This window comes from Bos taurus, chromosome 6 (genome assembly GCF_002263795.3).
Source record: "Bos taurus isolate L1 Dominette 01449 registration number 42190680 breed Hereford chromosome 6, ARS-UCD2.0, whole genome shotgun sequence".
NCBI classification, from domain to species: Eukaryota; Metazoa; Chordata; class Mammalia; order Artiodactyla; family Bovidae; genus Bos; species Bos taurus.
In genome coordinates this window covers 71,027,495-71,042,760 of record NC_037333.1, presented here as the reverse complement: position 1 = coordinate 71,042,760, position 15,266 = coordinate 71,027,495, and the positions used below count along the sequence as shown (strand labels likewise).

At 35.5% G+C, this 15,266-nt stretch overlaps 1 protein-coding gene across 3 annotated transcripts in view; it reads left to right on the top strand.

The window, feature by feature from the left end:
* The window catches only part of NMU (neuromedin U), a 33,843-nt gene extending 19,151 nt beyond the window's left edge, over positions 1-14,692 (top strand). Inside the window, exons 4-10 of one of the 3 annotated variants that reach the window (XM_005207972.3) lie at positions 1,811-1,870; positions 3,233-3,262; positions 3,352-3,402; positions 5,777-5,851; positions 8,914-8,967; positions 9,716-9,755; positions 14,500-14,692. In XM_005207972.3, coding sequence (XP_005208029.1) covers positions 1,811-1,870; positions 3,233-3,262; positions 3,352-3,402; positions 5,777-5,851; positions 8,914-8,967; positions 9,716-9,751 — 306 coding nt within the window. In that variant the 3' untranslated portion in view covers positions 9,752-9,755; positions 14,500-14,692. Of the gene's footprint in view, positions 1-1,810; positions 1,871-3,232; positions 3,263-3,351; positions 3,403-5,776; positions 5,852-8,913; positions 8,968-9,715; positions 9,756-14,499 lie in introns of those variants that run through there. The other 2 variants (XM_010806137.2, NM_001191153.1) reach the window with 2 other exon arrangements.
* Positions 14,693-15,266: the final 574 nt, after the last annotated feature.

Below are 15,266 nucleotides of genomic sequence, written 5' to 3'. Positions count from 1 at the left end.
TCAGTGAATATTGGCTTCATGTAAAAAGTTGCTGGAGGAAATACAATTTGTTTGGAAACTTTTTTCTGTCAGACTTCAGTCTTGTTGCCACACCTCATCTGACTTAGAAGCTGTTTTCTAAGGAAACACCCATATATCTGAATTTATTCTTCTTTGAGCTGAGACACATGATATCACTAGACTTTTTTTTTTATTGTTTTATATTTTGCAGCATTTCTAAATGGGCCGTAAAAAGAAGTTTCAGGAATTTATTTCTAGATTTTTCTGGGTGACCTGCATACCCAACCATGAAGGGAAAAAGTGAAAGATATATCAGTGTTCACACTCTATTTTTTCTCTCATCTAACTCCTAATCATAGGCTTAGCAGTCAATACCAGTGCAAAACTAGGTCAGACAACCTAGCTGTGTGTGGTACTGGGGAAGTAAGTCACAGTCTCTCAGAACCTCACTTGCTTTATACGTGAGAATAACAATTCCCATCCTATATATCAAGCTGTGTTTTAAGGACAAAGTGTGGATTATGTGTATGAAAATGTTTTATAATTTACTGAAATACTACATACATATGAACCATTTAATATAGTTAATAAATATCCCAACAATTTGCACCGGGCAGGCAAACAAGCAGAACAAAGCAGGCCTCTGATGTGCTAGGAAGGGTGTTCAGAGAAGCTGCTTCATGATTCCACCTGTATCCCTAAGCTATAGCCTACCCTGTTAAACATGTGTGTGCCAAGGGCAAGGGTCTTGGTGGCCCTGAATGGTCCCTCGTGGCACATCTACTGAATTAGCAGTAACTGCAGCTGTAAAGCAAGCTTTACAGATCACACACTTTTTTAATGCCACTGCTGTAAACTAATTGCTCTGTCTGTGGCACTGTGCTAAGAGCTTTACCACATGTTATCCTTCCAAGAATTCTGAATTGATGTTGCCATCCTTGATTTATGATGGCAGGAACTGAAGTTGAGAGAGGTTAGTCAACCAGCCTAAGGTTACACAACTAATAAAGAGGAAATGGAATTTGCACTGCTCTTGAGTTGCAAGCTGCTCAACTCCACAGACGCCCCCCCACCCCATTTCACCTTATTATTTCCAATACATATTTATTAAGTAATCAATTGTTTCTGATGTGACTATGCTGAATTCTGTGCAAAGCAGGTTTCGCCCCTGCTTGTCCCTCTGTGCTCCTCCTAACCACACCCAGCTGGCTGTGAGCCACAGGAGCCCTGCCCTGCTTCTACGCTCAGATGCTTTGAAAAACCTGATCCTGGGGTGTGCAGTCAGCAGCCTGGAAGGGTGGGAACTCAGCTTAGGTGCTCTGTGCTTGGCCTGGGCTTCCTCCCATCCAAACTCCCATTGTTTGCAAACAATTGCAGGATTCTCAAATTAGCCAATAATGAGTAAATTCAGCAAGGTTCACAGCTTTGGCATGTAGATTCAGACTTTGCAGCAAGCTGAGAAGAATAACCCCTCTTTTGGCACTTCCCTCATTACTCTCATAGCATTTTAGCAAATACTGAGAAGTTTTGTATCTGGACTCACAGTGGAAGCCTTAATCAGTGCATATGTGCAATATATAACTTTTTTTTTTTTCCTGGTTGGAAAGACGGTTTTACTTTTAGGAGCCAAATTTTTTTGTCATGAGAGAAATTGAAGGATTTCAACAGTTTCAATGGGCCACAAGAAGAATTCTATTTAGGGTATTGAAATATATATCCTCATGATCCTGACATTGTATGGTTATTTCTTCTGTGCAGCAAATATTGTTAAAGCAGAAGCATCATCTGTGCATCTTCTTATTTATATTAGGCATCCAATGCATTGGAGGAGATTTGCCTCACAATTATGCGGACTCTACCAAAGCCCCAGGTAAGGTTCAAATGGTGTTTAATTTGTAGGCAAAAACAATTGCTCAGAAATATCTTGGAATTCCTCCTGGAAGAAAATATGCTCAATTTAGGAAGCATGCTAAGAGGAGCTACAAGAACGAACATAAGTTGATTTTGGATAAGAAACAAATACTTCAGTTTCTTTGATGCCTGAGAATTTAGGGTCATATTAGTGGAGTTTGCAGTCATCTAATTGGAAAATTATATGTCCCTCTCAAGTATAAGATGTGTTCTAGTTCTGATGAGAGAAATTTGGGGTCATTTTGGCTCTTTCTCTCTCCCTGAATCGTACTACAGTTGGAGAACAGATGCATTTTTCTAAGCTTGGAGGTTAGGACACTGTACTTTGTCAGAGAGGACATTAATAATGAAGAAAAAAGCAAACTGTATTGTCCATGTCGGTTTGAAAATTATATTCTTACTGTGATGTCTTGGTTTCTTATTAAAATTATTATTTGATTTTTCTGGGAGAACTTTTTGTCCTGAAGTGAGGCAATGGGAACTTGAAAAATGGCATAATGTGCCATACCTCAGTTGATGTTCTGTATCTGGTAGGTGAACTAATTTTAAAACTACCTTATTAAGGATAAAAGCCTCAGGTTTAGAAAATATTTTTCATTAGGAGTTTAACCTATTATCGCTGGTGTGTTCTGACTTCCATACCTCACACATGCAGTAATTCAAAGAAAACTTGATATTTTAGAAGAATAAATATTTTTGGAAACTAAGTGTTTACAACTGTATTTTTTCTGATGTTTTTAATGGTGACATTTTCCAAACCACTTAATTGACTTTTTATCTAATTAAGAGAAAATATATGACAATGGTGTTTACCCATGAGTTGCTATTTATATTAAAAGCAAATGAGAACAAAAAAGAACAACAAAAAGGGAATGATATGTCTCATTCTTAAAGACAAATTTTTGGAATGAGAGAGGACTCTAGAAAAGTTTATGGAAGGAAGCAAAAATAACTGATAAGTCTTACTATGCAGTGACAATTACAAATAGTTTGATGTGATTCCTTCTAGTTTTTTTCTCTGAATAGTCTATCGTGTGATCATATCAGAATTTCCCATTCCACCACTACAGAACACTCAGGATGTTTCCAATTTTTCGCTCTTATGAATAATGCTGTAACAGAGATCTTTTTTCATACTCTTATTTATAAACAGTTTTTAGTTAATTGCCCATTTATTTTTAGAACAATATGTACTTAACTAATTTCAGTCTTATATTTTATATATAACATATGTAGCACATGTTTTAAGAATTATAATCTTACATATTTCTCATTATTTTCTAATATAATATAGTGATATTTATAAATCTCTTTTCAACAGGAAACAGATGAAAAAGATAACACCAAAAGGGTAAGGTGATTTCACAAGAATTCACATTTAAAAATAATCAGGAAACCTCTGATCATTCATAGTAAAGCTCACTACTTTTTTTTTAACAGTTCTTATTTCATTATTCGAAGACTCAAAAGTTGGGCAATTCAAATGTTGTGGTAAGTTGTAGAGTTACTTATTAGTGATCACTTGTATTTTTTTTAAAAAACTGTTTTTGCAATTTATCTCATAGAGCTAGATCGAGATTCATGGTTTTTTTTTTTCTTTAAACATTTATATAGAGATGAACAAATGGAATTCAGTATTTATTATACATTTATTTTATATCTCAACAGCTACAAGTACATTAAATCCATTCATTTATTCATTCAACGATTATTTACTGCATATCTTCTATGTACCAAGCCAAGCACAATTCTAGGTACTAGAAAAAATGGCAGTAAGTGTCATGCAACTTACATTTTAGAGGCCAAAAAAAGCAAATATGATTAAGTAAATCACGTTGGTTTATATGTTGATTACTGCAATGGAAAAAGACTTCAGTTCAGTTCAGTTCAGTTGCTCAGTCGTGTCCGACTCTTTGAGACCCCATGAACTGCAGCATGCCAGGCCTCCCTGTCCATCACCAACTCCTGGAGTTCACTCAAACTCATGTGCATCGAGTCGGTGATGCCATCCAGCCATCTCATCCTCTGTTGTCCCCTTCTTCTCCTGTCCCCAATCCCTCCCAGCATCAGAGTCTTTTCCAATGAGTCAACTCTTCACATGAGGTGGCCAAAGTACTGAAGTTTCAGCTTTAGCATCATTCCTTCCAAAGAACACCCAGGACTGATCTCCTTTAGAATGGACTGGTTGGATCTCCTTGCAGTCCAAGGGACTCTCAAGAGTCTTCTCCAACACCACAGTTCAAAAGCATCAATTCTTTGGTGCTCAGCTTTCTTCACAGTCCAACTCTCACATCCATACATGACTACTGGAAAAACCATAGCCTTGACCAGACGGACCTTTGTTGGCAAAGAAATGTCTCTGCTTTTGAATATGCTGTCTAGGTTGGTCATAACTTTCCTTCCAAGGAGTAAGCGTCTTTTAATTTCATGGCTGAAATCACCATCTGCAGTGATTTTTGGAGACTTATGCAAAGTCATTTTAAGAAATATTTTAAAAGATGATTGTCAAAAATGTAACTATTGCCCGCAGTGTGGGAGACCTGGGTTCGATCCCTGGGTCAGGAAGATCCCCTGGAGAAGGGAATGGTTATCCACTCCAGTATTCTTGCCTGGAAAATTCCATGGACAGAGGAGCTTGGAGGGCTACAGTCCATGGGATCGCAAAGAGTTGGACATGACTGAGTTACCAACACTTTTACTTTTTCAGAAATATTGACTTGTATTCCTAAGAGCTCCTTATTTATAACTAGGTATTTAATTTGAGAATTTACTCTCTCAGATTAGCCAGATAACAATAACTTTAATTCATTTCACTTCTAAACTGTGTGGCTGTAGTGGTGGTTTTCTTTCTGTATGCATGGATTTATAAAGTGCTAACCAACCTATTTCAGTGTTTCAATCTAGAATACTTAAAAATTAATTGACTATAATATTCTTTCTAAGCTTGTGACTCACTATCATGGACCATTTTATGGAATGAGGAACATAGTGTATTTTAAACATATGTTTACCTGTAGGAACGTGACTGTAACTATAAACTTAGTTTTAAATATTTATCTCATTGAATAACAACTTCTCTTACATGTGAGGAGTTGAAAGTTAGGTTATATGAGCTTTAAACTAAATACACATTGAACTGATTAACAGGTAACCATTATAGGTGGCTTAAAGTAATCCGTTTGATGAATGAATTTAATGTTTGTGAGAAGGTTCCATTGAAGAAATGCCTTTAAAATGAAACCGTATCAGGTAGCCACATGTCTCAAATGTGCTTTCATTTTCTTCTGCTTGGCATCTTGACATCTTGGGAACATGTATCTTAGTCACATTTTTCACCATCAATGACACATTGGCATTTTTTGTGTCTCTTGTTGTCTTGTTCCACGTGTTCAGTTTTAAATGAAATATGTATTTTATAAAGAAGATTACTAGATGTGTGTATAGTATAATCTTCCAGATGAACGTGTTCATGACGGAAAACTGATTCTCACAGAGTTGGTTTCATTTGTCCCAGACCATTCTTAGTAAGTCTGGAAGCAGACAGGCGGCTTTTTGTTCTTCAAAGATACAGGCAGGTGTTTCTCTTGTTGGCTGGTGATGGAGTTCAGGCCCTCAGGAAAGAGCTTCATCAACAGAATGATCGAGATTCCCAGCACAGAACTGCCAACTTTTATTCCATCTCTTGGCTTACTATCCACGGCTCTTTGAAATGCTCACAGAGGACTGTCTTAGGTCACATCTTTCTTGTTCTTTTTTGGCTGGAGCGAGGATAGTGGGTAATAACAAAAATAGATAGGAAGCCGTCTTTATGCCCAATGCTGAGAAGCCTCTGTGCTCATCACGTGTGTGTGTTCGTGTCTCTCAGTCGTCTGTCCTGCATCCGCTGCTGCAGCTCGTCCCACAACTGCATGAGAGAAGAATGAAGAGGTTCAGATTGGACGTATGTAACTAACTGCACGCTTGCTTCGCCACTCTGTGTGGGGCAGCGCTTTCTGCTTATTCCTAGGGGTGGTGGTTTATAAGATCTCCTGGATAAGCCTCACGTAACAGCCAGAGCACTTGTTTGCAGGAGTATTTTCACACTCAGGAAAAGGAGAACTGTCCCCCTCCCCGTAATAAGTCCCTTCTAACTCAGGCAGTGAGCAGTGAAGAAAGCCTGGATTAGACTTCCTTTCAAGGACCAGCCCCTCCCAGTGAGGAAACCTATTCATTCTTGGTTTGAGAAAGGACATGGCAGAGAAAGGACATTCCTATCGAGTCATTAGATAGGAATAGGAGAAAAGATCAAGGACCTTTACTGACTCCTCTGTGTACATGTGGTTGAATGACAAGCTTTCTATCCAGGTAGTAAAGCATTAGAAAGAATAAGGTTTATGAAGTAAATATATCAGAAATTAAATGTAGGTATTTTGTTTTTTCCCACAATTAGCAAAAATATGGCCCAAATTCAGTGTCTTATGTTTAAGGTAAATATAACTGAGTTAACATGTTTTTAAACTGGAAATTCTGACATTTTTACTGCCCTTTGAAAAGAATCCTAATTCTCTCAATGATGAAAGGTTGTAGGCATTGTTCTTATGTAATGCCTTCCATTGTTGGGGTACATTATAGTTTTCAGTCTTACGGGATCTCATTTTATTCTTTTGACAATTCTGTTGATACTTACATAAGTATTGTTATGCCTGGTTTACAAAAAGAAAAACAACTCAGAATAGTTAAAGGAGTTTCCCAAGATCACAGTAGTGAGTGGGATTAGAGATTACAACAATTTCTTGCCTTCTAGTTTAGGGAAATATTTTTTTCCACTATGCTGTTCCCTTGGTAATCTAATCTTGAATATTTTTATTATTTTATTGTTAAATTTTTCTTAAGTACCATATTAATTTTATTCTTCTACTACCAAAAGTTTTCAAATACTTTAAAAAATGCATACAATTTAGGCACATAAATTCCTCAAAATTTATTTTTATGATCACTATCGCCTCCATAAATTCTTCACGTGGTTGAACTAAGCTTCCATCATGGAAGACAATACTGCTGCCAACTTTGAGAAATGGAAGAGGAACTGGAGTAGCCCCTTAAAATTTTAGAATTTCCAACATGAAAAAATCAAATCAGTTGTCAACTTTCTAGAAGTGATATATGCTTTTTAAATTAACTTTTACTTTCTAAAGAGTCTTCTTGACTTATGAATAGTGTAAGATTACAATTTAAAAATCCAGTTTCTTAAAACACACCAGCAAAATTATTAGTTTACTACAACATTTCAATGTTATTATTTGCAAAATCAAAACTACTCAGTAGTGTGGCCAGTTTGGTACTTTGTCTCAATGTTCCACCTTGAGTGAGACTATATTTTCACTTTTATGCATTGGAGAAGGAAATAGCAACCCACTCCAGTGTTCTTGCCTGGAGAATCCCAGAGACAGGGGAACCTGCTGGGCTGCCAACCATGGGGTCGCACACAGTTGGACACGACTGAAGCTGCTGCTGCTAAGTTAGATATTACTAACTTGGTAGTAATATCTTATTGGATAAACGATAGCTCCTAAAAGTATTTCACAGCAAGCTAGGTTTCCTAGGAATCTATGAGAAAAGAAAGTAAAATACGAATTAAAAAAAAATTAGAGTTAAGTATTGACTTTTCTGGGCCTAAATCACCAAATTTTAAACCATATTTTTGATAGTGAAATATTTTGGGTTCTTAAAGAAAATGAATTTTAAGATTTTAGTCAAGTCAAACACTTTCCTTACATTTTCTTTGCTGGACATCCTCACCTCCATCCCAACATGGATTTTAGCGTTACCTCCCAAATTCTTTTATATACTGTTCTATCGCCAATGATAAGACTAAAAAGAACTGTGTGTTTGAGTTTGAAAACTTTAAATTTGGGCACATTTTAACTTACATGTTATCCTATCTTTCTTTTTCTCTGCTTAATATAATATACTTTATATATACATACTTAATATAATATACTTTCTCTGCTTAATATAATATATCTGCTTAATATAAAATACATATCTGTTCTTATATAACCAAATAAATATATAGTTTTTATATTTATATTTTTAAATATTAAAATTTTCCATCTTTAAATTAATTTGCAGGGGATTTATAGTCAGGATGAGAATTAGGTATAGAATGTTCAGAATTTAAGATACATTTGTTATAAAGCAAGGATTTTAAAATTTTAATAGCTGTCAGGGACATTTCTTAAAATCTAAAAATATGATTATGTTTATGGAATATTTGAAAAGGGTCTTGATGACAAATTTCATAGTGATTGCTGTCCTGATACTTACATAAGTAGTTTTTTAAAATAGGAAGCTACAAGAACCAACTCTATAGAAATCATAAAATGTTACATATTTTGCTATTAAGTTTGAAATGAAATGTTTGAAAAAAGAAACAGTTCAAAATATATCCACTGTCAATAATCAGTTTGTTCCTATTTTTTTAAATTACAGTGAATATAAGTATATGGGGAAAATTTCCTCTGAAGTCTCAATGAATAAAAATATAGTTTACCAAAGTTATCCCTCAATTTTAATTTAAATTCCTGTATTTGTGTATTTTAGCTATGACACAGCTCTATTTTATATTTTTTGCCTGTTCATTTGTTAGCACATACATGTACTATAAAGAAATTTTTTTATTCTAACAAAATGCTGAAAGGAGATTATAAATATAGTTACTTATCTATGAAATGTCTTCTGCCTACTTATTGATGAATATACATACAATTGAAAAATTTCCTGAATATAGAATCTGTTTGACTGTTAAGGAAATTAGATTAATATACAACACTCTGATCTTACTGCTAGTATCACTGAAAGTTCTTCAGGTGTAAATAGAAAAATTACTTAATGATATGAATTATATACCCAGATCCTTGATTCCTTCTTTATTTAATTATGGTGGTTGAAAATAACTGTATCCTCAGGCATTGGCACTTACTTTTACTTTTTGATTTTTAATATCCTCATTTTCTCTTCCAGGAAGAATTCCAAGGTCCTATTGCAAGCCAAAGTAGAAGATACTTTTTATTCAGGGTATGCATATACTATAATTCTTTAAAAATTCAGTCAATATCAGCATTGAAAAGTATTTTCACTGTGCATTTATTTATATTAACTTGTAAGTTTTAATTGTTTTTAAGTTTATCCCAAGATATTTGATATCAAGGTTACAGTCTGAGATTCATTTCTGTCACCACCTTATTGCTCTAATATTATGGTATCTCTGATCTCTTCTCTAATCCAGTATTCATGTTAGTAAATACCCCAAATGGCATTCACTTGTTTCATAGTTTAGTTCCATAATGTTTCATGTGCAGGAAATAAGTGTCTCAAAGGTGTATTACTCCTTAAGTTTTTTTTTTTTGGCTGCACCACGTGGCATTCAGGATCTTAGTTCTGTGAACAGGGATTGAACCCATGCCTTCAGCTGTGGAAGCACAGAATCTTAACCACTAGACCACTAGGGAAGTCCCGATATTACTCCTTAAGTTCTAATGAAATATTGAGCTAAAGAAATATTAGCCAATGGAATATTTAGCTAAGGAATGTCAACATTATTATTAAGTCTAAGCAGAGCTATATAGTAAGATTTGCATTTTGGAAACTAATTCTAACAATAAATTGGAGGAGAATGGACTGAAGGAAGGAGGAAAATAATAGATAAGGAAAACATAGATAAGGAAGAAATAATACCACTCATTGAGATCATTAGTCTGCTTTCTATGAAAATTAACTTCCCTCCTCAGTTACATTGCTTTGTTTCTAACTTACTATTTTCCAGCCACGCAATGGAAGAAGATCAGAAGGTTACATTTAAAATGGTATGTGTATCACAATTCAACTCAGTTTGAAAATTTCTGTCATTTTTACATCTTCACAAATTAACCTATGCTCACTATATTTCTATTATTTGATTAATGTATAGATTAATATTCTATATAAACACTGCAAAGATAGAGGCTATGAGGACTTCATATAATGGAAAATGCTAGTATTTTAGGACCAGATTTTCTTTGCCCATGTTGTATGTGCCTCACACTATGTCACAATAGTCATCATCAGTTTTGCAGACATTGACCTAATCATCATTTACTGTACAAGTAGAATATGTCAGAGGTTGTGTATTTATTTTGGTAATCAATATCCACAATAGTTGGCCAGAACTTACAGACTGAATGCCTTTCTGTCCTCCAAATAACCTATATTCAAAGATTCTTTCTAAGAGTTGTGCTTACCATCTTTAGAGAACTAGAAAAATGTGGAATGACAGGAGAACATGACTTCTGCTTCGGTACTCCCAGAGTTTCCATATCTGTGTCGGAGATACAGTAGACCCTAGTAGCTATTGAATGGCCCCACACATATTTAATAAATATGTTAATCATATTATACTATACATTTTAAAATTAAATGCACACTGATAGATTTACACCAGAGAAATAAAACAATATTCTACTAACTTAAGTAATGCTAAATGCAGATTCTATGCTGAACATACTTTTGCAAATATTTCATTCATATAATTTAATCTCAACCCTTGAGTACATATTTATCTAAGAATGTAAAAGTCTTAATATTTTCCATAGAAACAAAAAATCAAATCACATATTTTAACTAAAAAAAACACACCAAAATTGTACAATTTCTAGAAAATGAAGGTAATGAAAACACACATGTTAAAACTTATGGACTCTGACAGAACCATATTTTGTGGAAAATTCAAGTTGTTAAGCACTATCAAGCAAGAAAGCCATGAAATTAAAAGACGCTTGCTCCTTGGAAGAAAAGTTATGACCAACCTGCTGCTGCTGTTAAGTCGCTTCAGTTGTGTCTGACTCTGTGCGACCCCGTGGACTGCAGCCTACCAGGCTTCTCCGTCCCTGGGATTCTCCAGGCAAGAACACCGGAGTGGGTTGCCATTTCCTTCTCCAATGCATGAAAGTGGAAAGTGAAAGTGAAGTCGCTCAGTTGTGTCCAACTCTTCACGACCCCATGGACTGCAGCCTACCAGGCTCCTCCATCCATGGGATTTTCCAGGCAACAGTACTAGAGTGGGGTGCATATTAAAAAGCAGAGACATTACTTTGCCAACAAAGTTCTGTCCACTCAAAGCTTTGGTTTTTCCAGTAGTCATGTATGGATGTGAGAGTTGGACTGTTAAAAAAGCTGAGCACCAAAGAACTGATGCTTTTGAACTGTGGTATTGGAGAAGACTCTTGAGAGTCTCTTGGACTGCAAGGAGATCCAACCAGTCCATTCTAAAGGAAATCAGTCCTGAATATTCATTGGAAGGACTGATGCTGAAGCTGAAACTCTAATACTTTGGCCACCTGATGCAAAGAACTGATTCATTTGAAAAGACCCTGATGCTGGGAAAGATTGAGAGAGGGAGGAGAAGGGGAAAACAGAGGATGAAATGGTTGGATGGCATCACCAACTCAATGGACATGAGTTTGAGTAAACTCCATGAGTTGGTGAAGAACAGGGAGGCCTGGTGTACTGCAGTCCATGGGGTTGCAAAGAGTCGGACACGACTGAGTGACTGAACTGAACTGAAGCAAGAAAGAGTGAGCAAATTAGGAATTTAAGTCAATAAGTCAGAAACAACAGTGAGGTAAACCTCAGGAAAGCAAAGGAAGAATTATAAAATGGAAGATGAAATTAATTGATTATAAAATGGTAAAATACAAGAACTTGTAAATAGACCAAAAATCTGATTTTTTAATAAAATATGTAATACACTCTCCTAATTTTCCTAGCCTGATAATCAGTGAAAAAGAAAGAAGCCATAAATATACAAAAACACAAATGAAAAGAGAGAAATTAAAACAGATATAAAAGTAATGGGAATCATAAAAGTACTTTGCAAATCACTGTGGCTATCAGTTTGAAAACCTAGATAAAATGGAGGTTGTATAACAAATTAGCTGCTACCAAAATTGACCTCAGAAAAAAGAAAAAAAATCTAACTAGACTGATGACTTTGTGGGGGAAAAATTGAGAACATTATCTGGGAACTCTCCCCTCAAGGTACTAGGTCAATAAATTTTGGATTTCCCAGCTCAGAGAAGGAAGAAAAATTTCAAATACTTTTATGAAGTCAGCAAATACTAATACCAAAACCTTACAAAGTTAGTATAAGAAAGGAAACTGTAGGCCAATTTTATTTATAAATATCAATGCAAACATTAAAAAATACAGAAAATAGTATTCAGCAATATATTGAAAGAATTATATAATCCCATAACCTAGATAGCATATTGAAAAGCAGAGACATCACTTTGCCAACAAAGGTCCGTTTAGTCAAGATTATGGTTTTTCCAGTGGTCATGTATGGATGCGAGAGTTGGACTGTGAAGAAAGCTGAGCACCAAAGAATTGATGCTTTTGAACTGTGGTGTTGGAGAAGACTCTTGAGAGTCCCTTGGACTGCAAGGAGATCCAACCAGTCCATTCTAAAGGAGATCAGCCCTGGGTGTTCTTTGGAAGGAATGATGCTAAAGCTGAAACTCCAGTACTTTGGCCACCTCATGCAAAGAGTTGACTCATTGGAAAAGACTCTGATGCTGGAAGGGATTGGGGGCAGGAGGAGAAGGGGACGACAGAGGATGAGATGGCTGGATGGCATCACTGACTCGATGGACATGAGTTTGAGTGAACCCCGGGGGTTGGTGATGGACAGGGAGGCCTGGCATGCTGCGATTCATGGGGTCACAAAGAGTTGGACACGACTGAGCGACTGAACTGAACTGAACTGAACTGAAGTTCATTGCATCAACTAAGATGGTTTAACATTAGGAAGTGCATGAAAATATTTTCACCTTTAAAATAAAAATTATGTAATCAATTCAGTACAGGTATACCTCCGTTTTATTGCACTTTGCTTTACTGCACCTCACAGATATATTTTTTACAATTTGAAGGTTTATGGCAACTCTGTGTAGAGCAAGTTTATCAGTGAATTTTTTTCCAATGGCATTTGCTTAATTCATGTGTTATGTCTCATTTTGGCAATTCTTATAATACTTCAAACCTTTTTCATCATCACTCTATTTTTTACAGTCCATGGGGTCGCAAAGAGTCGGACACAACTAAGCGACTTCACTTTCACTTTAACTTTTGATCCTACTATTGTAATTGTTTCGGGGGGTGCCATGATCCACATCCATGTAAGGTGGCAAAGTTAGTTGGTAAATGTTGTGTGTGTTCTGACTGCTCCACTGACCAGCATTCCACTGCCACTCTCCCTCTTGTTGGGTTTCCCTATTCCCTGAGATACAATTCAGTTTCGAAGGAAGTGCTACTATGAATAAAATGCTGTCAAACAGCATTGTTTGCTACAGAGAAATTGTTCCTGAAAGGAAGAGTCAATCAATGTGGCAAACTTCATTGTTATTCTATTTTTAAAAAATGCCACAGCCACCACAGCCTTCAGTGACTACAGCAGCTATCAACATGGAGGCAAGACCCTCCACCAGCAAAGAGATTATGACTTGGTGAAGGCTCAGATAGTGTTAGCAATTTTTAGCAATAAAGTATTTTTAAATTGAGGTATGTGCATTGGGTTTTTTTGGACATGATGCTATTGCACACTTAACTATTGTACAGTATAAACATAACTTTTACATGCACCAGGAGACCAAAAAATTTGTGACTTTTTTCACTGAGATAGTCACTGGAACCGAACCTGCAGTGTCTCTGAGGTATGCCTATAGATACTTTGGTAAAGTGCCACATACATTTCTGGTGTTTTCAAAGAAGATCCTATAGAAAGAAATTAGAAAAGAAATTAACAATATTTATATAATGGTTTCAAACAAAGTCAGTAGAAAGCTTGATAGTAAAACATTTTGGAGTATTTCTATTAACATCAGAAACAAAACAAGGATGCTCTGTCTCCTTTTATTTCATGTAGTTCTTAATGCCATAGCCAATTCAGTTAGACAAGAAAAAAAATAAAAGATACAAATATTGGAAAATTGAAGAAAAAATTTCATATGCTCATGGGACATACTTATGAACTTGAATCAACTATGTTTGGTATTAACTCATGTTTCGGCAAAGGCTTATGTTACATCAAGAATATGAGCAAACATTCCTAATTTTTACTTGTTTCAAGGAACTAGAACAAAGAGTTAATGAAAAAGAAATATCTTTTATAATATTACAAATGTTGAGACATTATAAAATGTGAACACAAAAATTTAATACTAAGTGGGAAAAGTGTCTGATTTTAACACCAAACTCAGTGTGAAAGTGAGTGAAGTTGCTCAGTCGTGTCCAACTCTTTGCGACCCCATGGACTGTAGGCTACCAGGCTCCTTCATCCATGGAATTTTCCAGGCAAGAGTACTGGAGTGGGTTGCCATTTCCTTCTCCAGGCGATCTTCCCAATCCAGGGATCAAATTCGGGTCTCCCGCATTGCAGGCAGACACTTTACCATCTGAGCCACCTGGGAAGCCCATTTATAGAGATCTCTATACTAAAGGAAGTATATATAGACTTGTATATGTATACATTCATATACCCATTTGTACTTAAACTTTTCTTTTCTTTTTAAACAGAACACCAGCTATATTCTGCAGAATCAACGCTATGGGATATAAAATGTACTGACTTTTTTCTTTTCTTCTGAAAAACAATCCTTGCTAAGTTTAACAAGTTTGAGAATCCCTGTGTTGTAAACATTCTTAGTAAAAGTTTAACTGAGATTGTAAATGTTTAATTTATTGAAAATTAAAGAAGCATCTTAAAATATTTTTTCTTAGTGTTTAATGATAAATCGTGTATAATAAAGCTGTAAATAATTATGTTCCCTAGATTCTTGAAGCTGTTGATGCTACTCATATACAATGCTCTTTAGTTATTTTTATGTAAGACACTTAGTAGAGTTGAGTTTTAAGGAGCTATTTTAATTTTTTCTGTTTGGATTTCATCAGCAACAAAATACCAGAGGCTAAAAAATACCAGAATGTCAAAAAGCTAGCAATCTTAGAATGTGCATGCCAACTAAAACTATTACTAGTTGGAGGATTTGGCCATGATTAATCCAATAGCCCAATATGCAAAATTTTATTTATACACCATAAAATAGTCTGATTGCTGCAAACATGTCAAGAGCCAGCTTTTTCTACCACTTAGTAGTATTAAGTTTATTTGTTTAAATTTTTTTATTGGAAAAAAGTTGATATACAATGTTGTGTTAGTTTCTACTGTACAGCAAAGTAAACCAGTTATACACATATACATATGGGAGAAGGCAATGGCACCCCACTCCAGTACTTTTACCTGGAAAATCCCATGGACAGGGGAGCCTGGTGGGCTGCAGTCC